This window comes from Denticeps clupeoides, chromosome 15, assembly GCF_900700375.1.
Source record: "Denticeps clupeoides chromosome 15, fDenClu1.1, whole genome shotgun sequence".
In the NCBI taxonomy this organism is placed as follows: Eukaryota; Metazoa; Chordata; class Actinopteri; order Clupeiformes; family Denticipitidae; genus Denticeps; species Denticeps clupeoides.
This window is the reverse complement of record NC_041721.1, coordinates 15,030,231-15,057,887: the sequence shown is the minus strand read 5'-3', so window position 1 is coordinate 15,057,887 and position 27,657 is coordinate 15,030,231. Positions and strand designations below refer to the sequence as shown.

The 27,657-nt window shown below is 40.9% G+C and overlaps 1 protein-coding gene across 1 annotated transcript; it reads left to right on the top strand.

Moving 5' to 3' along the window:
- Positions 1-5,349: 5,349 nt before the first annotated feature.
- Positions 5,350-22,826, top strand: thbs2b (thrombospondin 2b). Its single transcript, XM_028954465.1, has 23 exons — positions 5,350-5,368; positions 5,717-5,815; positions 6,146-6,217; positions 7,091-7,653; positions 8,782-8,866; positions 11,307-11,518; positions 11,900-12,040; positions 12,217-12,310; positions 12,527-12,697; positions 14,859-15,035; positions 16,295-16,468; positions 16,930-17,057; positions 17,173-17,325; positions 17,589-17,807; positions 18,493-18,600; positions 18,794-18,953; positions 19,043-19,161; positions 19,281-19,515; positions 20,237-20,464; positions 20,542-20,813; positions 20,928-21,025; positions 21,259-21,398; positions 21,477-22,826. Exons 3-23 carry the CDS (start codon positions 6,151-6,153, stop codon positions 21,482-21,484), a joined length of 3,552 nt encoding a protein of 1,183 aa, XP_028810298.1. The 5' UTR covers positions 5,350-5,368; positions 5,717-5,815; positions 6,146-6,150; the 3' UTR covers positions 21,485-22,826.
- Positions 22,827-27,657: the final 4,831 nt, after the last annotated feature.

Below are 27,657 nucleotides of genomic sequence, written 5' to 3'. Positions count from 1 at the left end.
AAAGAGGGGGATTTACTTGAAACAAAGACCAGGTCACCCTCCAAGGGCAAAACCCCTGACAAATATACTTAAACGAAAATTAGGTTACTATGCTTATTCTGAACAAGGAAGTTTTTACCAAAATATAAAATTAAAATCTGTCCAGTCTGGCAACACTGTGCACAAGATCCTGAGTTCTCCCTTTTTTTTTTGGTCTGTACTACCCTTCACTGATGGTCCTGTTATAATCATCTTGGGACTGCATCCGCTAACAAAGCAAACATGATTATAAGCACATCAAGACTTGCAGATTTGCATACTAGTGAATACACATTTTAAGATTTGAAAGTCTTTATTTATCACATACATCATTATGTGGAGTAAATTGTACAGGGCTGTAAAATGTACATAGAGCAATTAGCTTATTATATAATAAAGCTTTATTATATACATAAATATATAGTAATATATATTATATATTTTATATGTTAAATAGTGCTGTCATGATGGCTGGACATGTCAAGTCTCTGGCCTTTGTTTTACATTGGATCACATTAAGACTGCCCTTTTAACATTTTCTGTATTAAGTATCAGTTTTACTGACATGTCTTGTGTACTCTCAGTTTCTCATAACATCATATTTGGCAAACGTATAACGAATGCTCTATGGCTCTAACGATGGTTGAAAAACTCATGTTTGGACTGGTCCTTGTTTGTGTTAAAAGCTGATGGAGATTGATCTGACTGGGATTACTCCCTTCTATCTATCTGTCCAGAGAGCATGGGCCTCAGTCCTATCCACCGGCAGTGGAACATCCCAGCGGTATCTTGCTAACAAAAATAGGAGCCACTGTTTCACAATCCTTTAATTTGGGCCATACTGCTGGCAAGAAAAGTTGTCCATGGCTCCTTTAGCGGAACAGGACACAGTAAACTGAGAGATGTGAGAAGCCAGCAGTGGCTGGAAAACAGTGGCAGAAGTCTGGTCCAGTCAGATTCCAGAGAGCGCTGGAAGAAAACTCTATCTATACTGCCTGTCTGATTCATTACAGCAATTTTAATGGAATTTAATGGAATCAAACCTTTTGTAACATATTTATAACCAGTGTATAATATTCACTAAAACAGTGATTGTGTTTCTTTTCATTATGAAATGAGTTTGTCAATTGTCTTGTATTTAAAGTAGACTATTGTATTTGTTGATGAAAAAGTGTCACATAGGTGCCGGAACAAAAGTCTGTTTTCCTTTGTTCCCTACCAATTATTCCATTTCCCAAAACCCAGAGCAAATGTGTGTATATATGAAGGGTCTAACGTATTCAGAAGGTTTGTGTGTTTGTCTGTCTGTATTAATTTGCAAAAAAACAACAACAGCGACAACTACAGCATTTATGGTTGGCTCTTAAACTTTATTCCATGTTCTGCCTGGTCTGTCTCCTGTTCCAACTGTGGTTCTTTAGGTTCTTGGAGTCTCACGGTACCCAGGTCTCTCCGGTTAAGTAAAAGCGTGGAGTTGCTGGCACAGGTGCTTAAACCTGGGGGCAAAAAATGAGGTGATGTTTTAAGATCTTCTTCTCCTGGCCTCTCCTGACACCACTTTCTGTCTCATCTCATCTCCTTCTCTCTCCATTACATTCCTTTTTTCCATGTTCCTCTCTGTTTCTCACTAAAGGTCTGGCTGATGGTCAAAGAAGCTGAGCTCCATAAAGACTGTCCTTGTCCTGCAAGTTCCCCACAGTTACAATCTCGCTCCAAAATCCATGTTCCAGGAAAACCATAGATTGATATTTGCAATCAATTTAACTTTACCCTGTTTTCACTTAATAATGTGTTCGAAAAGTTCTAAAAAGTTGTAAATTCCCTGTGCTAGGGCTAACTTGTGACGTTTGCAACTGAATATGAAAGGAACCGATATTTCAACAATAAAATAGGTTGTTGTTTCATGAAATAATGTATATGCATGTCCCCTTATATGATCTTCCTGATGATGATGTGATGCCTGTAAAATGATGTGCTCCTAAAACGATGGCCAGACTGAAATTCACTTTGCACTCCCCTGCTAGCACAGTCGTTTTTCACTCGGAGGCTGCTGCCTGTATCACTCTTCGCGGCGCTCAAGTCAGCCAGTGACTCATCATCTCCAGTGCGCTTCCACAAGAATGTTCCCTCTGTCTGTCCGTAAATCAGAGCCTACATCTGGCCATGGCTTCTGCAGGCCTGGGTTCGTATCCCAGCATTGCTCGCTAATCCATCGGATAGTTGCAGTGATTCTTGACCTTGCTATCTTTCACCGGTTCTCCTGGAACGACCTGGCTTCAGATCATTTTCTGGAACAAAAAAATGCTCCTTTGTCGATTAGGGTCTCATAGCAAATGTACAAGAGCCTCCAGGCCTCCTATAGTTCCATCCTAGGCAGTATTCTGTTCAAATCGGAACACTGAACTCCTTTTAACATCACCCATTGCAGACTGCGCTGTCCCGGCCATCGTAGGTCTCCAGGGAGATCTGGAATGAGGCAGAGATGATGAGAGAACTTGCAAGGACCCGCCTGAGGCTGAACACCAACACACTGAGTCACATATGGGTTTGGTTAGTATCAATTAACTGATTTCTTTTGTTTGCCTGTAGATAAGATGAGGATAAGGAGAAGGCCTCAGGGAGAATGCCTTTCCAAAAACATTTTATATTCGCTAGATTCAGACTTTATTCCAAGTTTTTTTTTATATTGAATTTCCTATGAATTCCTAAACACTGGCCTTACTTCTAAATGAGTTGCACAGGGCTTGGTTTTAAGAAATCGACTTAATCCAAGGGCCCGACATCCATTACCTGTTGATTTTTCAGGTGAGATCACTTGTCATCCCAGGATCAGAGGTTATGCTGGAGGTCACCAGGATCACATTTTTGTGTGAAGTCAAGTGAAATTGTACCCTTGGAATTTTGACAAGACCTCTACTCACTGTGTTTAAAAAAAAGAGATGTTATCACAACCCTAGACATTTCAGCAACTCACCAGTCTGTATGTAACATTATTAAATGCTTAACATTGATAAAAATGGCAATACATGTCTTTTTCACAATAATGTTTTTTTTTTTAATATGTCATTTAATGTCATTCATTATCATTTCTGGTTTAAACATATATTTCCATGTTGTCCCCTCATTGGGCAGTTGGCTTTGCAAAATAAGCACTACTCTGGCATTAAATAAACCTTGACCTTTACATTAAAACTGTAGCGACAGAGTACAAGGAGGTTCACATATCATGAAGAGAAAACCGATCTCAATAGTTAATGCTTAAAACAAATATATCCACAATTATGAAACATGATGACAGAATGACAAAAAAAAAAAAAACTTGACTGTCGAAAGCTGACAAGTAAAGCCTCTGATGTGAACTTTGTTGCAATTTCGACTGACAAGCTCCATGTCCGTGCAGCAGTCATGTCAGAAGCCTGGGGATAAGTTGAGGAATGCTAGGACATATCAGCAGGCATCTACACAGGGGGGTTGGGTACGGAGCAGCTCAGACAGTGAATCACGTGCTGCAATACCACAATATACTATATATATACAATACAGTGCATATTTAAGATACATTTAACTTTCTACATTTTCCTGTCAATTTATTGTCACAAAATCACATAAAATCAGATTATTTGTCACTCAACCTTGTATTCCCTACCAATGGCAAACAATTGTCAATTGATTAGAGCTAATGGATGATTACTAATAGAGAATGTATCAAATAACTTGTTTTATATTGGCCTGCACTGGACAGTTGTCAAATGAGGCATTTTATTTCACAAATTTATACAAAGGGCTGATGAAAAATGAAGTGATATAGTTAATTATATAGTTAATTATTATAATAATTATGCATACCACCAAATTGCAGATATTAATAACCAACTTTTAATGAAGCAGAAGTCATGCAGTCAGTGTATGTTAATGCATCAATTTTTTTAAATCACTGATGATCATAAAATGATTATGGGACACTGATGAAAAATATTCAGGCTTGAGTGAGGAAAAGGCATTTCAAGTTCTTTTTCTCCCACTTGCATTTTTCTCTCACAGACCTTGGTTGTTGAGGCAGTCTGGAAGCCATTACTTAAATAAAATATATGGATGCTGGGGGACGGAGCCCAGAGAAGCTGTCTCTGCCCTTTATGTAACTGACTCATTTTTTTTCACAGTTCAGCCAGGCAAACCCACCCATCTCCATTCTCCATTTAAATTATCGCTACCTTGATCAATGTCCAAGACATTAAAATCACAAGTGCACAGAAGGTTAAAAAACACAGAACCTCTCTATCATTAAGTATCTTTATCAGCAGCATTCTGAAAATCTGCAGAGATAAAGCTGTCTACACAAGACATCCATGTCCCAGGTGACTTCCTTTATTTCCAGAGTTCTGGGATTAAAATGGGATTAATTTCCAAGAAGCACCAGGCTTTCCAGAAAACACATGCATTTACTACGATGCCAGGGAGGTGGTCCAAAAGAATCAGGACCAAAAAAAAACCAACATCCACGCGCTCAATGGGCTAAATCTCTCTATATAAATCATCAAATTAAGATCTGCATGACGTGGTTTGGTAACGGCCCACAGACACGGAACACTTGCATTCTGAAATATTTCCGAAATTTCTTTGTTTCGCATCTTCTGCAAAATATGTGCGTATAAGGTCCAAAAGAAGCGACCTGAAACCACACAGAGCCGGGAGAGCTGAATGCAGCTAGAATAGATATCGTTCGGCTCTTTTCATCACGTCTGCTGACAAACCCAGCATGCAGATTTATAGCTATGCTTTTATTGAAGACTTCTGATTAGTGGATCTGACATTTCTTACCTCTGAGATGCTCCTGGGGGACTGTCCCTGCAACTACTGACTCACTAAAAGCTTTAAAATGCTTCCCAACCTTCAATCTGGTTTCAGACCTTCAGAAATGCTTAAAAATGCCAGAGGATTACAAGCATCTACTTTATGGATCTGTAACAGTACAGTTTTATTATAAGTCATGAGAACAAAATTTTGGGTCTCTCGAAGCTATCTGGCATCTTTTGAGCTTTCACCTCGTCCAGCTGCCTCTTGGCACGTCCCGTTCCTTGGCCCCCGATTCGAAAGTGGCCTGCTGTGGACATTGGGCTGTCTTCGCCCATGTCGTCAGTATTTGTATACTTTGTTTTTTGGGGCTTTTCATAATTTCTTGTAACCCGTATCCGGTTTCCAGTTTCTCCTGGTGGATTTATGAAACACCAGTTATTAGTTCTCCGGTTTTAATAAAACCCAGTACCCTCTCCATTGTGCAGCTTGTGACACTCTCTGGCTCCACAGACATGCTGTCCTATAACCCTAACTGACGGTCAAAAGCAAAGAGCAGGTTTGTTAAGTATTGTTATTATGTTCATTTAACATAAAAGACAAAACAATAACTATAGCTTCGAATTTCAAAACTGAATTGATCCTAACCTCTGATTGGCCCAATCGTAAACTAGTGGGAAGGTTTGAGCAGGTTGCATAGTTGCTGAACAAATGTCTCTCTCTCTCTCTCTCTCTCTCTCTCTCCCTCTCCTTGAAACGGGCGAAGCCGATCAACGCGGTTTATACAAATGTAGTTCTCCCCTTCTTGTTTTTTTTAATTCACCGAGCTTGATGTCCCCGTCTGCCCGCCGTGCCCGACGCATGCTGGGAATCAGGCTGTGATCGTTTCCACGCGTTTTACACGCAGGGCGTATTGATGTGGAGCGTGGACGCGGGTGGGGAATCCGCTGGAAACTCGAGGTTTTCTTCATCCCCGGCTGTCCAGAGGCGACGCGTCCGACTTCAGGTGAGGAAAACCTGTGAATATAAATATATAGATTTCCGTAAAGTTACTAGCTGCGGTGTAATAAAAAGCGTATTTAATCGGTTTAATCCGAAATGGCTCTTTAGACTTTTGAAATAGTCAAAAACACTTAGGTTTTTGACTCACAAAAGTGTTTTGGATACGAGTACAACTTTATACCAGACCTGACTATTAAGGTAAATACATTGTGTTTTTTTTTAATATATATATATATATATATAATGTTGTGTGCTTGAAGGCAGGGAATTGATGTTGCTTATGTTGCCAGGTCGTGGTATTTATCAACATTTGTGCCACTTCTTTTTTTATTAGGAAGTATGATTATTGGAAGATGTCCTGTGTGGTTGGTCATTGTGTTCATGGGTGCTTCTGCTTTAACAGAAGGTAAGTTATCACAAATGTTACCATCAATCACGACCAGCAAGACCAGTGGGGAGGACTGTTGACCAAAACAAAATATATGGCAACAATCACATTCTGAGTTGCATTATTAGATGGGGGGTGTAATTCTCAAGGATCTCACGATACCATATGGATCATGATACATGGATCATGATACTATTAAATCCTGATATATTGCGACATTGTACATATTTTACAGATCACTGAAAATGTAAAAACAAAGATGCTGTGAACGATCTGTGTGGATCACATTACATTAATAATTCAATTAAAACAACATAACTCAGATCTGAATTTTGGACAAAATTTATATTCAGAAATATAGATATTTGACGTCCCTGTATCAACACAATATCACCACATAAAATATATGATGTATTGTTGTATCATACATTGCTGTGTTGCTGTAATATTTTTGAACACCCCTGATTATTATTGTGTATTATGCATATGATTGTATGTAAATCATGTAATGCTGAGGAATAATATATTCAGACTAACAAACTAGTTAGGCATGATCTCACCAGGTCATCCATCTTGACAGGCATTAATTATTTTTAATCATCATTAACATCATAAAAGCACTAACCTTCATGTATTAGATAAAAAACATAATGCAGTTAACAAAACATAATGCAGTTGTAATTGTTACAATTATTTATGAACAGATAGTGTATAAAGTTTCAGGGTATCGCAAGCTTTTTTGGTGACTCGTGCAGGCTAAATTACAACTTTTTTTTGGCAACTTTTCTAAAACTGAGAATTTATCATTCTCAAAAAAACGTTAAATCACATGAACAGAAGATCTCACTGAAATTCTGATTAATATTTTGTCTGTGATCCCATTCTGATCAGGTGGAGAGGGAGGGGTGGAGGATGAAACTGTGTTTGACTTGTTTGAGACAAGTGGGATCTCACGGAAGACTGTTGGGGTCAAGCTCTTCAAGGGCCAGGACTCGGACGCTCCGGCATACCGCTTCATCCGCTTCGACCAGCTGCCGTCCGTCAGAGCCACGGCGCTGCAGCAGCTGCTCCAGCAGATCCAGAACAATGAGGGCTTCATCCTCGTAACCACTCTGCGCCAGGACCGCACCTCGCGGGGGACGATCTTGGCCCTGGAGGGCCCCGGGGAGCGGCGGCAGTTTGAACTGGTGTCGGATGGCCGTACCAACACTCTGGATTTGGTTTACTGGTGGGCCGATGGGTCACGCAACGTCATCTCCTTCGAAGACGTGGACTTATCAGACTCTCAGTGGAAGAACATCACGCTCCACGTGCACGGCGAGACGGCGACCCTGTACGTGGGGTGCCGTCTGATTGACAGCTTCATTCTCGACGAGCCTTTTTATGATCATCTCAGCGCTGCCGGAGGTCGCATGTATGTGGCCAAGGGCTCGTCTCGGGAAAATCATTTCAGGGTAAGGGCACTGCCATTCCGTCAGAGTCTTTCCTGATGCAAAATATGATTTCCTAAATCAATTTCAACAACAACATCCACCATTAAGTCCGTTTCACTAGTCCTGGATTAAAGGCATTTTGAATGGAGAACTTCACTGATATTCTCTTTTAGATTTCGTTTAAGGAAACTGACCCGAAATGTTAGAAATGAACACTCTATGGAAAAACATGTAGTTTGAAATGCCATATTCTCCAACAACAATAGTGTTAATAATAGCATTTTTATGGCTTATGAGTCAGACCAAACAGAGGAACGTTATGTTTTGTTATTAAGGGCACTAAAAGAAATTAAATCAGGTTAGACTTATATAGCGTGCTCTGAATTTTGATTACATCTACATTTACAGTATTTACCAGAAGCCCTTATCCAGAGCGACTTTCAATCAATAGTTACAGGGACAGTCCCCCCTGGAGACACTCAGGGTTAAGTGTCTTGCTCAGGGACACAATGGTGGGATTTGAACCTGGGTCTTCTGGTTCATAGGCATGTGTGTTACCCGCTAGGCTACTACCACGCCTTTAGGTATTACGTTTCTTTTCGGTTCCTTTGTTAGTGTCTTGTTACATTACAAAGAGCCAACAGGGACTGCAGATCTCTGCACTTGGCAATGAGATTTATGGCGGGGCACCAAAAGGATCAGTGCATTTCGCTTTCATTCAGTGAAGATTTGGCAGTAAGTGGTTTAAAGAAATTCAAGTCTTCCAATTCAAGTACCAAGTGAAAGGACAGACCTAAATGCTAAACCACTAATGATATTCAGCATGTTCATGCAACATCTACATAATTTCCATGTCCAATTACTTTTGTTTTTTTTAACCCATTAAACCAAGTCGTGATCTAAATCCTCCTCTTTCAGTCAAAGGCAATTAGTCCAGTCTTAAATAATAAAAATCCAAGGCATGCGATTCAAGTTCAACTATACAGCAAATTGTAATGGTCCACCCATTTCAGGATGAGAAATACAACTGGAAATATTTGAACCTGTGCTTATTGCGCTGCGAATAAATGTTTTACATTTTTTGGGCTTGTTAACTCCATCCTAGATTTGGCCTCAGGACACTAATGCCTGTTCATCTGGCCTTTGCAGGGATTACTGCAGAACGTGCACTTCATATTTGACATCGCGCTGGAGGATGTTCTGGAGGGCAGGGGCTGCGAGCTTGCCATTCCAGGTATTTAGCAGAGCTTCTGCATGGATCTGCTCTATTGTTGTTTACTGCCATTTGTCATGGGCACCATTGGATACAATGCATTTAATTACGTACAGTTTTAAAACTTACAGTTTCTATAAAATGTATCAGTAGAATCACATTTAGGCTTTGAAAAACACTTGCATTGTGTCCCTTGCATTTAACCATCATCCTTGGTGAGCAGTGGGCAGCCATGACAGGCGCCCAGGGAGCAGTGTGTGGGGACGGTACCTTGATCAGAGGCACCTCAGTGGCTCGGGAACCAAACCTTCCGATTACCAGCCTGCTTCATTACCCGCTAGGCCTCCACTGCCCAACCACTGTGAACATTGTGTGTTTTTCCACTGTGATGGTCTGGATTTAATATATGTACAAATATATGTAAGTGGTTTCCAGGTATCTTTATTTTTTACGATAATTTTTTAACATGAATGTTTGTAACTTTCAGTCAAAACAGTCTCTTATTAGGTTAAAGCCTATAACACATCATTGCATGCCATCCAGACATCATGAACGAGAGCTTACAAAGATAGAAATACACATCTCATGTTTGTCCGTGACGAGGTGGCAGACATAAATGGAGAGGAAGCAGCATGATGTGTTTTAGCATGATGTGTTTAGGTTTAGGAGCATCACCATGTATAGGAGGCTTCTTGGTCTTTCTCTGGTTGTAGGTCAATTTTATTCATGCAAAATCCATTCAACAGTTATGCATTTTATTCCTTTGTGTGTTTTGTCCTTTGCTGGGCTGCTTTTTAATTTGTAATTATTTTAAGCATGCTTCAAAGCCCTTATTTTTTCACCTTTAAAGAAAAGTAAAGTACTGAAGTTGTATCCGTACTTTAACTTCAGTCGGCGCAGCTAACTACCTGTTTTGGATGAGTGTACTTCTGCCATCGTTTCTGAACTAGTTTGCTTGGAAACTGGCATGAGGATCCAAGCGCCGAGGTGTTGTTATTATTTCTGGCCTTGGGTGTAAAATTGGAAGGGAAAGGATTCCGCAGTTAACGTCACAATGTGGTTTTGTGGCCCTCGGCGTCGGTTTGAAGGCTGATTTGGAACATTGCTGTGCCCCGAAGTCTACCTAGTTTGACTATCCCTTATTCGCGTTTTTGGGTAAAAAAAAAAAAAGGCCTCTCGCTCACTGGAGGGATTTTTTTGCAGCTATTGGCAGATTGCTATGAAAAATAAACATCCTGTGAGGGGGCTGAGCATCAGGCCCGCCTGCCAGAGTCGGACACCGCTGCGAGGCAAGGCGTCTGACAAGCCGTCGCCTCGTCCATTAACATTTAACATGGAGGAGGGGCGGTAGACTCTCGACCCCGTTTCTATCACGGATCGCTTCAGATCGCATGACATTGCTCTGTAGGTGCAGATGCGCGTGTACCTGAGGGCTTATATGATTCGGCGGCGGTTTTGCATCCCTGGGGCCACACTCCGCTTGGCTCGAGAACACTGTTAAAAACACACATGTGCATTTTTTTACACACTTTCGCCTGAGTGTGCACTCACCAGAGGTTTGAATGAGTTTTTCAGACATGCAGACCTATAGAGCAGAGTCACTGGTCTGTCTTTTTTCATTATATCAGCATTTCTGTGATGAAATCCGCTATATAAACTCTTGTTTGGGGTAATAAACCGAATCTGAAATCGTAGAAGAACACAGTTTACATTAAACGCGGACGTTTAAAAGTGTTGTGAATGGCCAAGCAACAAGAATTGCTAGAGGCTCTTCCCTGATCATCATGGACCTTGTAAAAACAGTTGCCTTGCATTGTTGATTAAGAACAAAACTCAAAGCGATAGGTCTGTTTTCATGTTTCATATTTTCACTTTGAACCTTTACCCGTTGCGGGTTCGTAATTTATTACTGTGATGTTTGAGGAGACAGTTGGGCCCTATTAAACTTCAGACATAAGCCCTACCTGCGGTTTTATGTGATTCACCCTCTTTCTGCAAGTCTAAAATTGCCTTCAGAAAAAATGTTCTTCAAAGTAAACACATTTTCCACACAATCCTGCCAGTCCATGTGTGGCGTACAGCAATAACCGAAAATGTTAATTGGGGTCCCTCATATAATCAAGTAGTGTTTGGCTCCTATGCATGATGCTAATGTGCTTTTATTGCTAACAGATCTTGACATCCTGTTGGAGGCGACCCCGGCCATTTTTTCCGTTTTTTTATACGTGCTAAATCCTGATCCATGGTCACGTTTGCTGCTCTTGTTGGTTATGAGCTCATGGATAATCAGCGGTTCACGTCTGGCCAGTTTCTACATATGGATGTGACTATTTTCTAAGCAGATTTTTATAACATCACTCCACTTCCCAAATCCAATGTGCTAGCATGTCTTTGAAGGCCCATAAGCAATGCCACATAAAACTTTCATTCATACTCAAATAATCCAACTTTCTGGTTCCAGAAGAGGTTAACGAGGTCAGCGAGAGTACTGAGCTGATGGACGTGACGTCATCCATCACTACGAATCTGATCGGACCAAATACAGACCCCCCAGCCACGGGCTCAACTGACATGATGTGTGAGCACTCGTGTGAGGAGCTCCTGAACCTCTTTGAGGAGCTGAAAGGCCTCCGTATCGTCGTGGGAAACCTCATTGATGGTCTCCAGAAAGTGGTGAGTCACACATACCTCTTGGAAGGAGAAAAGAGTCCATGATTTATTTATGTTGGTAGAATGTGTGTGTGTGTGTGTGTGTTCGGAGCTAAAAGGGTTCCTGACTTGTTCCTGACTACATCAGTTTTTCCAAACATGTTCCCATTCCCGTATTTCTTGAGCACATAAAGCTGCAATTGGGTCGTAATTGGTGTCTATCTTCATAGTACATACCTGTGGAAACAATGTTAGCAGCGCAAATCATGTGTGGTTGGATTCACTGGTCTAATCCGTGATAGTTTATGACTCGGCCCTGGCTCGACCGCATTCACAGATTCTTCTGCCACAAGTGGCTCGAGCAGATGAGCAGGTGTCTTGAATGTTTTTCCTGAACTCTCTTAGACAGAAGAAAATAATGAAATGCGTGAAGCTCTGTCGAAGCTCAAGAACCCCCAGGAGCAGAGCATGTGCTGGCAAGATGGGCGTCTTTTTGAAGACAAGGAAGACTGGATCGTGGACAGCTGCACCAAGTGCACCTGTCAGGTGACTTGCTCGACACTTTTGAGCAGACATATGACAGTAACACTTTTGCCATCACAGAGCCTGCATTTAATTGGCTTTGGAAAACCCCTGAGTGCAATTAACATGAAAAGACACAAGAAAGCGTTTAAAGAACAAAAAATGCACTTTGATCTACGCAGGCTTTTCTTTTTTGTTAGGAAGGGAAAGTGGTGTGTCGTCAGATCACATGCCCTCCGGTGGCTTGTGCCAATCCATCCTTCATTGATGGGGAATGCTGCCCTGTTTGTCTACGTAAGCCTTGCATAATGAGACATACTTTAATGAGTTCCAGCATTGAATTAACAAACTGTCGATGTAATGTAATATCGCAAAAAGACATATTTTCATTCTGCAACCTAAGCTCTGTCTCAGGCTCCTCTCAGCCAATCACAATGTAAGAAGTAACTTCAGAATATCGTGGCATTTAAGAAACCACCACGGTGTGATTTTGTGTCTCCTTGTGAACAGCGATGGACAGCGAAGACGGTTGGTCGCCATGGTCAGAATGGACGCAGTGTACGGTGACGTGTGGCAGTGGCACACAGCAGAGGGGACGTTCCTGTGACGACAGCAGTAACACCTGCAGCGGACCCTCTATACAGACCCGCAAGTGCAGCCTGGGAAAGTGTGACAGGCGAGGTAATCTCGCTTTATGAATTCGCGGGAAACACGCAAATGCAGTGGAGAAGATTGTTTTTCAGCTTCTCCAAGAAACCAACGCGGCACCTGAAGAGAGGAATTCAAGTCAATCTCCAGGCAGGCCGGTGACTGTGTTACTACTCTAAATGTACAAATCGCTCGGTTGAATGGATTCGGTTGAATGGATTCTGTGACGTTGTTAGTGAAGGCCCCCCCTTATTTGCAAAATACTAAATGCAATGGCAAATGGGATTTTGGAAATTAATAAAGGATTGCATCAGCATTGAATTGCCATTTGAATAAATGCACAGAAAACCCATGGCAAAACGGAATGCAATTCAGTGAAAAATGACTTTGTAATAATATTAAGTATTACATCAGTACTTTTTTTTTAGATGCACCAGAAGTAAAGTTAGGTGCACCAAATTTTGGACGGCATAGCATTTAACAACAGTTTTACAGGATCTTTTTTCCCTTTTATTTAAATCACTGCCCAAATGGGCAATACTTGCTTATAAATGATTAACTAACAATACATTTAACATAAAGTACTTTATTTGAAGCACAATTCTACAAGAAAGGTGACTCGGTAAGGTAACTGAAAATATGTTGGTGCTTAAAGTTCTTTACTGAGCTGAAAACAAGACGAATTAAATGGAAAGAAAATCTTTTAAAGTGCAAGTGTTTTAAGGGCTTGAACTTGATTATCATCTCGGCCTGATGATCTGTTGCTGAAAGGCAGCGGGGAGACGGGACTCTGGGCCAGTTCATTTATCACTGCATGTAATGTGTTTTATAGATGCACTGCGCTTTTAATTCCTATAATTGTACTATAATCTTGGGCTTGTGTGGTTGCGGTAAATGATGCATTTGACGCGGTGAAACGGAGGCGAGCTGATGCCGATTACGTTCTGGTTGAACTGGCAACAAAAGCAAAGTCTGAGGTATGGGGAAAAAAAAGCTCTAATCTGTGACTACATCCACTCTATGGAAAATTATTATGGAAGGTTTTAAGCACAAATATTCAAATGGAAATTATTTTGGATCAGAGCATGCAATTGGCAATTCAATGTGCAAAGTGCTGATGTATTACTTAATATCATTACAAAGTATTTTTTTCACTGAATTGCATTCCGTTTTGCCATTTATTCAAATGGAAATTCATTTTTCAAATGGCAATTCAATGCTGATGCAATCCTTTATTAATTTCAAAAATCCCATTTCCCATTGCATTTAGTATTTTGCAAATCAAGGGGGGCCTTCACTAACAACGTCACTTCCTTGTACAGAATCCATTCAACTGAGTGATTTTTTCATTTAGAGTAGTAACACAGTCACCGGCCTGCCTGGAGATTGACTTGAATTCCTCTCTTCAGGTGCTGTGGTGGTGCCAATGGGATAATCTAAACTGTGTATAATCCTGTATTAGAAAAGAGTTGTAAATCTATTATAACCTGTATATCTTCGTACTCAGTATCATTTTAGTCGAGCTTGGGTCGGTCAGCTGCTTGGGCTGAAGTGAAGACCACCGCGTGGTCTTAATTTTGTGACAGTTCGGGACTGGGACAGATGCACAAGGTGCAGCGCCGTGGAGAGAAACAATGGAGATGCACTTGAAGTAGCAAGAAGCCCTGTCATGTGGCACAAACAATGAACAGAGATACAGAGCTATAGAATTCATGTCATGGTTTCACTGAACCAAATATAATGGAAAAATGGTACATAATTCAATACTTTTTACATTCAGAAATATAGTTTTGATTCAAGGGAATGTTTTATTACAGGCTTTTATTTGCTTTAACTTCATTTTATTCCAGAGAAATATTAGCCTTTGCAGTCGTAATAAATATTAAAAATGTGGTAACATCTCACACATACACAGAAATAGAAATAATGCAAAGTCTGAAATATCTGTACTTCATTAAATATTAGCTGGGGAAAGCATGGCACGGTCACTTTTTTGCAGAGTGGTCATAAGTAAACCCTAGCGCAGTCAACCTGGAGACAGGCTTCAACTTGGATCATCTTGAGAAGAAAATTTGACTTGAATTACAGCCCACTGACATTTATTAAGTCAGTTAGTGAAACCAAATGCTGTAGTTTAGTCCCAAAAGTATATGTTCATTCTGTGATATTATCATTATTATTACTTTCTCCCCAGTAAGGCAAGATGGTGGTTGGAGCTTGTGGTCTCCCTGGTCATCGTGCTCAGCTACATGTGGGGAGGGTCTGATCACACGCATCCGTCACTGCAACTCCCCGCCGCCTCAGAGAGGAGGGAAGGACTGCGGGGGAGAAGGCAGGGAGACGCAGAGCTGCCAGGCCCAGCCCTGCCCCGGTGAGTACAGCGTCCTCGCCAGGACAAACCCAGCGGGGCTGTTAAAAATCAATCCCTGGTCCTCTCCCAGAGACAGAGTGAGATCATTCTTTCCAGAGATTCCATCGTCATCATCATATATGGGAGTGTGATTTGGCACAGCAGCCACCACTTCTTGGGATTATGGGTAAGACACTCGTGGTACAGCCCAACACCCAACGTCCACAGACAGCTGAGCTGGAAATCGCTGACTTTTCAGGAGGACGTGGAGATTAAATGCTGGCAGGAGTAGGGGAAGAAATAGTCAGTCTCGCCTGTGGCCTGCAGCTGTGGCCGTCCGTGTGCCATTCCCACAACTTTATCGGCCAAGTGGCATCAGGAATCGATATCGTCCACAGCAGAGCACGTGTCAAGCATGTGAAAGTGACATGAAAGCGATTAGTTGTCACACGTGAAACACCACAGCACAGCACCCAGTGCACACTCCTGCGCCCGGGGAGCAGTGTGTGGGGACAGTACTTTGCTCAGTGGCACCTTGGCAGCTCAGGATTCTGTTTCCTTACCCGCTAGGCCAACCATTGCCCCATATAAATCACCAATATAAAATGATGTCAGAGCACTTATCACAACATTCAGCATGGCAATTTATGTTTATGAACTTTTAAGAAATAGTTTTCCAATAGCTGTCTTTTTTCCACAAATAATTAAAAAATAACTCATTTGTTGTATTTTTGGGGAAAAAAATAGCTCAGTTGTTTTTGTAATTTTTCCACCATGTCAATGATTCCACATCTTTATTTAACTCTAATGTTCATTCTTTAATAAAGTAACCTAAATGCACCCATAATTTAAAGTAATTACAGCACATTTATTTTTTTTTATGCCAGTTGTAGTCATACCACACACAGTTCAGCTGAACCTGGTGGTTGAAAACTGTGCTTTGTTTAAGGGATGTTTCTAAACTTTCTGACCAAAAATATCACCAAGGTGGCTATTTGAGGCAGTAAAACAGATGGTGTGCTTTTTGAGGGTATGTAATAAAACATTTTGACATTGTACTGGGTCTGACCTGAGCGTTTTATGACTTAAGTAATTACTAAACTCTAAAGTACCTTCAGAAGTGAAAAGGTTGGAATTCCCCTTAAAGTATGTGAAGTTTTACAATATATCACAATGCCATTATGCAACACATGATAATACATTTAATGACAATGTGTTATGAACAATGTCCAAGAATGTAACAATTTGGACCTATTGGATAAATGCTTGTGTTTGTGTAGTTGATGGTGCCTGGGGTCCATGGTCTCCCATGGCTACCTGCTCTGCAACATGTGGAGGAGGCCTGATGAGTCGCGTGAGAGAGTGCAACAGTCCCAGCCCACTGCACGGAGGGAGGAAGTGCATGGGTGACAACATTCAGAACGAAGTCTGCAGGAGGGAGGAGTGCCCAGTTGGTATGGTATCTAAATGTATTCTCTGAGATGTCATTTTGAGTTCCCCAACAATAGTTCAGTACAGTTCATTTAAATGAAAATGTAAATTTTCATGTTCTTTTTTTTTTTTTTTTAACTTAGCAGATCGAAGCATTAACTAATTGAACATGTTCATGCACAGTGCTGGTTTCCAATATATTCTTCTCTTTGCAAATGTACTCAATATAACATATAGTCAACATGTACTGATAAAGACACCCATGTGCATATTAAAATTATAGGTGCGCTATTTTCTTGATCAGTTCAAAGATTTTACAACTAAAAGGAGAAATATAAATATAATATAAGCAGGATGACATTTAATTTGATACTGCTGATAATAAGTTGGTCTGGATCAGGGCGTCTGATAAATACCGTAAGAATAAATGAAAACACAGGGGATCAACCAAATAATCGTATCAATATATCTTGATTTTTGACAGATGGCTGTTTGTCTAACCCCTGTTTCGCTGGAGTGGAGTGCAGCACTGCTGCTGACGGTTCTTGGGAGTGTGGCCCCTGTCCGCCAGGCTATCGTGGAAATGGCACCACCTGTGAGGACATAAATGAGGTCAGTTTTTATGTAGCTTTAGGGTAGGATTCAAATTTGTATTGTCATTGAACAGTGAGATTCATGTGTCTGGTCTGTGTCTATAGCTAAACTCGTTCCCTTTCCCTCCATTCAGTGCGACATGGTATCAGATGTATGTCATAAGCTGGGCGGTGTCCAGCAGTGTGTTAACACAGATCCAGGGTTTCACTGCCTGCCCTGCCCACCACGCTACAAAGGCAGTCAGCCATATGGCATGGGTGTGGAAGCAGCCAAGACCATCAAGCAGGTCTGTTAGTTCTCACACCAGAGTACTGTGGACTAGTATATGGCTTTTGCATAGATCAAAGACTCACAATACAAATTAAAAGCTTCACAAGCTTACCTAAATACCTGGCCTAAATATAAGACTATTTGGTGTCATCAACATCACTTTTGGGCCAATATAGTATTTCATCAAGCATACGTGAACATAACAAACACCTCAAATTCCAACAATTGTCAGACTCATCTGATGGTAAGGGTCATGTATATTCTTCTGTTCGCTGGAAGGTATGTGAGCCGTATAACCCTTGCAAAGACAACAGCCACAGCTGTAACAAGTTTGCAGAGTGCATCTTCCTCAGCCACTTCACAGACCCCATGTACAGATGCGAATGCCGGGTTGGCTATGCAGGCGATGGGATTGTCTGTGGCGAAGACTTTGACCTTGATGGTTGGCCCAACCAAGACCTGGTTTGTGGAGCCAATGCCACATACCATTGCAAGAAGGTACCAAGTTTACTGAGTTTCGGTTTTTAACACTGTGTTCCAGCTGGCAAGAGGTTCCCTAACGATCACTGGACTAGGGTCCAATTTATGTGTCAGCATCACAGCTGTGACTATAATAACACCCCTGAGCATGTTATTACAGTATTACGACCATATTATGACCACAGTATATGACCAGTATATGTACAACTTCATTTTATAAGCATGCAAACAAAGCTAATTGTGTTCATAGGCAAGTCCCATTAACCAATGGTTTAATTTAGTGTTCAGAAACAGAATAATTATGCATCCGTCATGCATTACAACTCTCCCAAAAAGAACAGCCCTTCCAAAAAACAAATGTTTTACAACTAAGCAGGTGTCAGACTTTCACATTTATTTTGTGAAAATGTTAACTGTGTGCTACTGTTGCATGACATTGACTTATCTCCAAGCAGAAAGATTGACTGTGTGAACTATAATTCTCTCAAAAACAAAACAGTTACATCACCTGTGCAATGGATAATGGCCTCATTATGTAATAAAACACCCTGAAAGGAAACTAGGACCTCAGTCTGCTAGACTGCATGATCATAAAGGTTATGTAATAGCAGTTTTGGACTGTTTAAATGTGTGAAAGAAAGAAAGAAAAAAAGAAAGATTATGAGTACTAATTATCATTGTATCTGTATTTATATGGAAATAGGACAATTGTCCCAAGCTTCCCAACTCTGGTCAAGAGGATTATGATAATGATGGGCAAGGAGATGCCTGTGACAAGGACGATGACAATGATGAAATTTTGGATGAGAGGGTAAGATCATATTCTACTAATAATTTGGTTTTAGCCTAGTGGGTAAGACACCCACCTGTCCCTGAGCAAGACACTTAACCCTTAGTGTCTCCAGGTGGAGTGTCCCTGTCACTACTGACTTCTGGATAAGGGCGTCTGATAAATGCCAGAGATGTAATTGTGATGTCCGTTTATCTGTGTTTCCTGCTTGCAGGACAACTGCCCACTGCAGTATAACCCCTTACAGTATGACTTTGACAAAGATGATGTGGGTGACCGCTGTGATAACTGTCCATATGACCATAACCCGGCACAGACAGACACAGACAACAATGGAGAAGGAGACGCCTGTTCACTTGACATGGATGGAGATGGTGTGTGTCTTGATCCATGTTCCAAGATGTTCCATTGAATATTTGAACTTTGTTTAGTGTTTTTTTTTTGTTTTACTATTGTATTTCAGAAATTTTAAACGAAAAGGATAATTGCCCGCTGTTTTATAACACTGACCAGAAAGACACAGACCTGGATGGGGTGGGAGACCAGTGTGACAACTGCCCCTTAGTGCACAACCCTCAGCAAGTGAGGACCTTTTGGCTTATTATATACCAAAGGCAAACTGCATTTTAAAAAAGAAAAGTCCATTCATACGATTTGGACCTGAGAATGAAATGACTGGTGGATATTTTGTTTTATTGTAGACTGATGTTGACAACGACCTGGTGGGGGATCAGTGTGATAATAATCAGGACATTGATGAAGATGGGCATCAGAACAACATGGACAACTGCCCATACATACCCAATGCCAACCAGGCTGACCATGACAAGGATGGCAGAGGGGATGCCTGTGACTTTGATGATGACAATGATGGGATCCCTGATGACAGGGACAACTGCAGGCTGGTACCCAATCCAGACCAACTGGACTCTGATGGTGAGAAAGCCATAGAACTGCATAAGTGTAACAGTGAAATACCACAGCAAATCAATATTATCCAGTAAACCTTGCTGAGAAGTCTTCTAGAACACGCCTTCTATCCTCCTGACATTGATTAGCAACTATAAAAACTGCAGCCATTCCTGTGTATTAAAAGTTAAAAGGTCTGCTTACACTAAAATAGCTGCAGGGCCTGCCCACTGAGAAATATATAAGAATGTTGTTTTTTGTTGTAATAATGCACTATAATGAAAGATGTGCTTCTAGTTTAGTGTGGTGCTAATAGTGTTCAATATTACACACCATGCAGGAATACATAGCATGCTAATGAAGCGAGTAGGTAATTTACACCTTTGGAGCATCTAACAGGAATGTTCTGACTGCCATGGCTTGTCCAAAAGGAATGGATTTCTGCTCATGACACGGAATGATTTGTGGGATTTACTATGGAAAGCCAGCACATACTGCTTCTCTCTAGACTGTCTAAATTAAGACAGACGATAAGGGTTCCTGGAATGTTCCTTGGGCTCACCACCACTGTTTGTCTCGGCACATACCATTAAGAGCTTTTGAAGCCTGCTGTTTTTGGAATTTTGGAATTTTCTTGATCGTCGCTTTTTGTATGGGGTGTCCAAAAGCCTGTCTCAATCTTTAAATAAGCAAGAAAGTATGCAGGTAAATAACCTGATGACATTTTTCCTTTCTCACTTTCCCACAGGCGATGGTCGAGGAGATGCCTGTAAGGACGATTTTGACAATGATAGCATTCCTGATATTTTTGACGCTTGCCCAGAGAACAGTGCTATCAGCATCACGGACTTCAGGAGATTCCAGATGGTGCATCTTGATCCCAAAGGGACTACACAGATTGATGCCAACTGGGTTGTACGGAACCAGGGCAAAGAGCTTGTGCAGACGGCCAACTCAGACCCTGGCATTGCAGTAGGTACGTAAATTGCCACGAGGTCGCATGTGCTCTGCACATTTACTCTGTCCTGCTCACTCGTCAACTCTGCCCTATAGGCTATGATGAATTCAACGCGGTGGATTTCAGTGGCACATTCTACGTCAACACGGATCGCGATGACGACTATGCCGGCTTTGTGTTCGGGTACCAGTCAAGCCGACGCTTCTACGTGGTGATGTGGAAGCAGATCACACAGACCTACTGGGAGGATAAGCCGTCCAAGGCATTTGGCATCTCTGGCGTTTCACTTAAAGTTGTCAACTCCACCACAGGGACTGGAGAGTACCTGCGCAATGCCCTGTGGCACACAGGCAACACTAAACAACAGGTGGGCTGCACATTTTTCCTTTCCCTTTGAGGATAACTGTTCAGAGCGAATACTCACAGACCACACTGATGCCTTTGGATTTGGCTAAAGTAAGCATCTCTGCGCTGTGTTCAGGTCCGCACTCTTTGGCATGACCCGAAGAACATTGGCTGGAAAGACTACACAGCTTATCGCTGGCACCTCATCCACAGACCGAAGACTGGTTTTATTAGGTAGGTAAGAATGGAATTCACATCATGAACGAGACTGCTTAATTAGCCTGCAATATGCGAGAAGCTGATTCATGCATTTTTTTCCCTTACGTCTAGATTGCTACATTGCACTTCTCACATGAATCCAAAATACAATAGAAACTCAGTTTTCTCTTGCTATTATTATACCATATTATACTAACAATGATGAAAAGGAAGCGGATGCCCAGATGTATTCACTTTGGTCTCCACAGGGTTGTGGTCTATGAGGGCAAACAGATTTTGGCTGACTCAGGACCTGTGTATGACAAGACGTTTGCTGGTGGAAGGCTGGGCCTGTTTGTCTTCTCTCAGGAGCTGGTGTTCTTCTCTGACCTGAAATACGAGTGCAGAGGTAAGTTCTCTTTCTGGTCAATTACCCATCATTATCATCAATAACTCTCTTCTAATGTGCCCCTGTGCTTGTTCCTAGATAACTGAACTCTGGACGATAGGAGAGCGTTGATTATTCCATGGAGAAGAGATGTTGACATAAGTATCAAAGACATAATGGGTCAAGGCATCTTCAGTAAAACCTAAACAAAGCTCAACATTAGAACATTGTCTTTATCTCTCAAGGATTTTTTTGTTTCTGACTGAAATGCCAGCCAAATCTCCAGTTCTTGAAAGACAACTCAGTGCATTTCCCAGTTGTCCTGAAGACTAAAAACTGACTCATTTCTTTTATTTTCTCAGCTTTGTTGCACAAATAGCCTTAAAACAGTAGCACATTGATTCCTGCCACCTTGAATATTGACTCATTGCGGGGTCTGATCGGTGTCATGATGTTCATTATGGTATTTAGTCATATATGGATTAATAGAAGAAATGTTATTATTTACAATTTTATTAGTCTTTTTTATATTCTGGGTAAGATGTATCATTTTCAGAAGTAATCTCTTGTAAATTATTTGTCTTTTAATTCCATGCAATGGTATGAAGTTTGTTTGTTTGTTATGCCAAGATTGTAAATATTTATTTATTACTGACACTGACAAAATTTTACAGTTGAAGTGCCAGAAAAAAAGGTCACCATCCAATCCAAATCGTGTTTTAAGGCATCCATATCTCATTTATTGTTATTAAAATAGTTTCATTTGCCTGTCTGGACAAAACCTAAGATGCATCGAAGAAACAACCTGAAAAGTCATTCGGAGTTATCTACACGGATACAGGGTTTGTTCATTTGTTCTACACAGCTTGTTGTTTATTACTTAGAATAGGCCACAGTCGCAAAATGAATGGGCATTCTTTTGTTGAATGCGTTTTGCTTGGGTTTGCTTCCAGCATGTTACTATCATTACATAAATGTTATATACATATTTTGCAATTTAAGGGATAATTAGTTTAGTTAGAATCATTAATTTAGTATTTTTCTCCTGACCATGGTAAAATTAACTCAAAAAACTCAAAATGTGCCATAACTGAGTATCAAGAATGAATGAATGGTGCCTTTAAAACGTATATATCAGTATTAATAATTTGTTCTGCAAAGCATGTCACGCTCCTCTTATTCTGGATTTTACTCTACTGCAAATGACCAAACCTCAACAGGACTTGTCTCCGACTGGATTAGGGACCAATGTAAGTGTAGCTTGCTGCTAGCTTTCTTTTCATTCTGTGAAGCATTGTTTTCAGTGTTTATATCAATTTACAAGAGTACATTCGTAACAAAAACAAAAAAAAGTATTATGTGTACATTTTTTCAGCAATAAACATTCATGCTGTATATTTTCTGTCTGTAAAAATATCGTTGTATTAAATACATTTCTTTTCAACCAGTCCAAAGGAGTATGAGTTGCTGGTGAATTGGTATAAGAATCTTGTAGTGGTGAACTTTTGGAAGGCACTGAATGTGGATTGGATTAAGATTATTATGGTTTTATGCTTTAGTATTCCAATTTCATACATAAATTTTGGTGGAAGGCACACTTGTAATACAATATTATAACATATGATGAAAATATATGTAATATAAAGCGACAAAAGGTCTAAACAACTCTAGCTGTTCTAGTTCCAGTTGTTGTAGTCTGATGACTGAGAGTTCGGTAACTTTAAGGTTAGGGCAGATTGGGTTGGTGAGCTGACCTACATAACCTATCCACTTGTCCCTAGATGATAGGTTGTTTCTGAATCCTGAAAATCCAGAAGGCTTCCAGAGGGGCAGTGGTGGCCTAGCGGTTAAGGAAACGGCCCCGTAATCAGAAGGTTGCTGGTTTGAATCCTCATCTGCCAAGGTGCCACTGAGCAAAGCACCGTCCCCACACACTGCTCCCTGGATGCCTGTCATGGCTGCCCACTGCTCACAAGGGCGATGGGTTAAATGCATAGGACAAATTTCACTGTGTGCACCGTGTGCTGTGCTGCTGTGTATCACAAGTGACAATCACTTCACTTTCACCCATCATTGGAATATGCTGTTAAAATAAAATGTTTAAGCACAGGTCTAAACAACTCTAGTTGTTCTAGTTGTAGTTGTTCTAGTCTGATGACTGCCTCTTCCAGGACACTCTGAACATAATAGGTGTCCAGAGTGTGATCAGTCTCAAATGAAAAGGTCAATCTTTACAGAAAGTGGGGTTACTGGAAAACTGCATGTTCACACTTTTGGGACGTTACCCACAAACTGGTAACAAATTCTTCCACTTTTTCCAATTTCCTCAGTTCGACCGTATGGTCCCCTCAGGTCTACATAGCAATCTCCAGCCACAAAGAGACTGCAATGGTCTGAATGTAAAGCAGAGACCATGGGAGGCAGTAGCTGGACCCAACCAGGCTGTGCCTGGAAACTGTCTTTATTGTGTTTATTTCATTGCATCTGACATGCACAACTACTCATTATGGTGAACGTCCAAGCAAGCACAGCACTTACACAAACAGCAAGCTTACAAAGCCAAAGTTACCTAAAGCACCAGCTGAGCCTTTATTATTTGTAATTATTTTCAGTGATTCGTGTGCTTGACGTCATGTATTTGCTCAGGCTTCGCCACAAGGGAAAGCCTAACCTCCCTCGGAGTGAAATGATTCTGAAACACCTTCCGAGAGAAGCTTTCCGCTCCCCATACAACTAGCCATAAATGTGTGTCTGTTTTTTGACATCACACCAGCGATTCAGTGCCTGATTTTAACGCGCCTCTGATCATTAAACAGAAATGGAAAATTTGTTTGGAGGAAAAACAAAGAAGAGCCCATCAAGTTCAGTCCTGCAGATTTGTGTGCAGATGTGAAACGCTGTCCGGTTGCATCACATTTCATTAACGGGAAATTGCACAGGTCCTCTTGAGAGAACCATTCCACGCGAGTCTGTCTCCAGCTTTCGGCTTAATTCTGGAGTCCAGGTCCCAGTGCTCTAAAGTGGCTCAGAGAGGAGATGATATCAGAACAAAGGCCAGGAGAAGATTTTAAATTCATCCTTCAAAGTTCAGAACTGGACTTCCTCAGGAAACTCAGTGCCTTATTATGTTGTGCTTGCAGCTGGTTTTTTTTTTTTTTTTTGCTCAGCTTCTTGTGCTGCTTCAAGTTTGCAGTTTGAAATGTGAATTTAAGTGGCTTTATGTTTTAACATAATTTTAACAAATCATTCATTGTTTTGGCTATTTATGCGTTTTGTGCCGCTCAGTAATATGCTATATGATACATATATAATATATATTACTCCTAATGGGAGTTTGTGTTTTCTTGAGCACTAGTGCTCTTTACATCAATTCCTCAAATTTCTATTCTGTCTTAGTCTTCTTTTCAGCATCCGGACCGATGCATTGTCACAGCATGGAAAAGCATTCATTGCCAGAGTCCCTGATGATCCCACAGAAGAGGGAATGGGGATTCGGGTTTCATATCTTAGAATGATTCAGGGTCGGAAATGTGCTGCTATCTAAGCTGGGAATCTTAGATACAGATTCATATGGACGTAGGGAGATGAGGTTTTTAGCATTTCCTACACAGAACATATCAGCTCTGAACTGAGCGGCAACGTGTATCTGAGGAGTGACTGGGCTGATCACATGGATCCATAAATGCAGCTTTAGTGCAAGTCTTTCCACACGTAGACTAGATTTTACTGGTTTCGGTCGGGGGGTGGTCATCCCACAGCTAGGAGCTCAGATGTTTCTTTATTTGCACCTCATGGGTCTGATGAAGAAATGCCAGTGATGATCTCATCACAGATGCAAGCTCACGTGCTAATCCATCATGTTGAGCTTGGGCTTGTTAGTGTCCTGGCGGCTTCCAAATGAAATTGAATAGAAGATTTTATTGTGGCTGATATGATGGCACATTCCTCTTAGAAATAAAAGCAGGCAACTTAACAGACAACAACAACTAAGATCAAAGGAACCATCTGCAACAGTCAATTTAAAAGCTGCATTGTTATTACAAAAAAAGGATAATTTGTAGATTTCACATAGAAGATCCACTCTCATTTATGCTTACTCAGATGGACAGAAGCATGCTTAAACTATTAATTAACGAACATACATTCAGCGGTTACATTCACTGAATGTTCAACTGAATCAGAATTTTACCAAGGTGATACATCATGGCAGATGCACTTCACGCTACAGTCCCATCCATTTACTGATGCTCTATCATTGTAGAATTGTTTTTAAAAGCTTTAATGGGGAGAGCAGAAATCTCAGGCACAAATCTCAGGAAGGCAGGTGCTTCCTGCCTAAGACATAGTTTTTCATGTTGTCATGGTCGGTTTCATCATAAATTTTCCATTTCCCATATTTATGGTCGCAAAGCAAATGTATTCTGACCGCACTGCAAAGAAAACAGTATCAATGTGTGGAGAATCATTTGTTCCTCTTAATGGACAATACATTTGGCAAAATGTTTCAGTATTTGGGACTTTTCTGTGTAATTGAAAGCAGCAGTCCCTGTCACACTCTGTCCTCTGCTAATTATAACTCAGCACTCGGAGAAATATATTTTATCTTCATTTGAAAGGGTTTCAGGCTCATGTCCAGTTATGTAGTAAGTTTTAAAGTGCTGCAAATAACTATGCTGCCAATGCTAGATGTTGTCATTAAAATATCTCATTCCATAACAACTTTGTCCTACTCAGATGGGAACGCATTTGTCGGAGCACTGGGCATAGGGCGAAGACTCAAGCAGGGTGGGGTGCAAGTCCACCACAGGGTGCACACACGGTTCACCTAGTATGCATGCCTTTGGAAAGCAGATAACCTGGAGGAAATCTACATGGGGAGAGCATGCAAATCTCACACACACAAGGTCAGGATTCAAACTCACCACCTTTACCCATCAATATCAGGAGGCGATTCCCATGAAAAGTGATGCTTTCTAGTGAGGGAAAGTGATTAATTGTCACATGTGACACACCACAGCACACATGTGACATACTTTGCTCAAGGGGTATGGCACTTCAGGATTTGATCCATTTCCTTACCGGCTAGGTCACCACTGACCTATCTTTGTACCTATTACTTTGGCATTCAATTTGACAAAATCTTTCAATATTTGTTATTAATTCATAATTTTTTTTATTCCTTCGCTCAATGCAGTACATATTCCAAACAATTAGAGACAATGCTTATTCTAAATAATTGGTCTATTCTAAGTCATTGCTGACCAACACATTAAGGCATATTTTATTCTTTAGTTTACACTACTGGACTGGGGTTTTGACTGATTTGATTCTTTTTGTAATGAACCAAATTGTTTCCCATCTTAAAAAAAAGAACTGCTGAAAGAGAGCATGCATTCTCGCGCAGATATTCTCTTTTTTCTGTGGGCCTTTTCTGCCACCTTGTGGATGTAATTGATTCTCTCATGCCAAGCAATCGCTATCTACATATCTACTGCTGCTGCTCCCTCTGGTTGCACAATAAACAATAAAACAAGAGAGCCAACACACATCCAGAGGTCAGTCATATATGGGGTAACATGAAAACCACAATACTTATTCCAGCACTACTTGAGTTTCTTAGTCCCACATGCAGGTGATGCATTTGTGTTAGTGGCTCTAGTTTAAGTTTTGCATTCTTCTGCTGACACCTTTCTTGTTTTCTTCTCTATTATGGCTTTATTGTGGCAATCACTTATTGCATTGATTCTTTTACTTTATTTACAAAGGGTGTCTCATTACTTCAGCTCGACAGGAGCTCTCGGATTCCCACAGGGGCGACCATAAATAGCTCAGAGGAAAGAAACACGCTCTGTTCTAGGTAACCACTTGCCGTTATTCATCAGAGCTGCAGTGGTCACAGGAAAGCAGGAAGCTATGATGGCGCACAGCAGCAATGATGCAGCAATCTTTACAATCTTTCCTGTCGGCATTATTACATGCATAAATTTGCAGCAAGTCACAAACAGCACCTCTGTTGCACAGTGTAATGCTATTTCAGCAGAAAATGTTGCTGGGCAATAAAGATACCAGAACATAAACACTTATATATTTTATCATCATAATCCTAGAGATTTCATTACTATTGCATCATTAGCATGCATTATATATACAGCAAATCCCAGCTGCAATGAAACTATACTGTCTGAAAGCATGTGGCATGGCAGGGAAAAAGGGACAAAATCAGTCGACTCACAGAGAAAGGGGCTTACTACAAAATACATGAGCCATAGCAAAACAAACA

What these genes read in the sequence shown, in the direction of transcription:
- thbs2b (XM_028954465.1), top strand. Translation starts at nt 6,151, where the DNA reads ATGATTATTGGAAGATGTCCTGTGTGGTTGGTCATTGTGTTCATGGGT. An exon ending in ATGCTGCCCTGTTTGTCTAC is followed by an intron (nt 12,311 to 12,526) that starts GTAAGCCTTGCA and finishes CCTTGTGAACAG; the next exon opens with CGATGGACAGCGAAGACGGT. An exon ending in TAGTGCACAACCCTCAGCAA is followed by an intron (nt 19,162 to 19,280) that starts GTGAGGACCTTT and finishes GTTTTATTGTAG; the next exon opens with ACTGATGTTGACAACGACCT.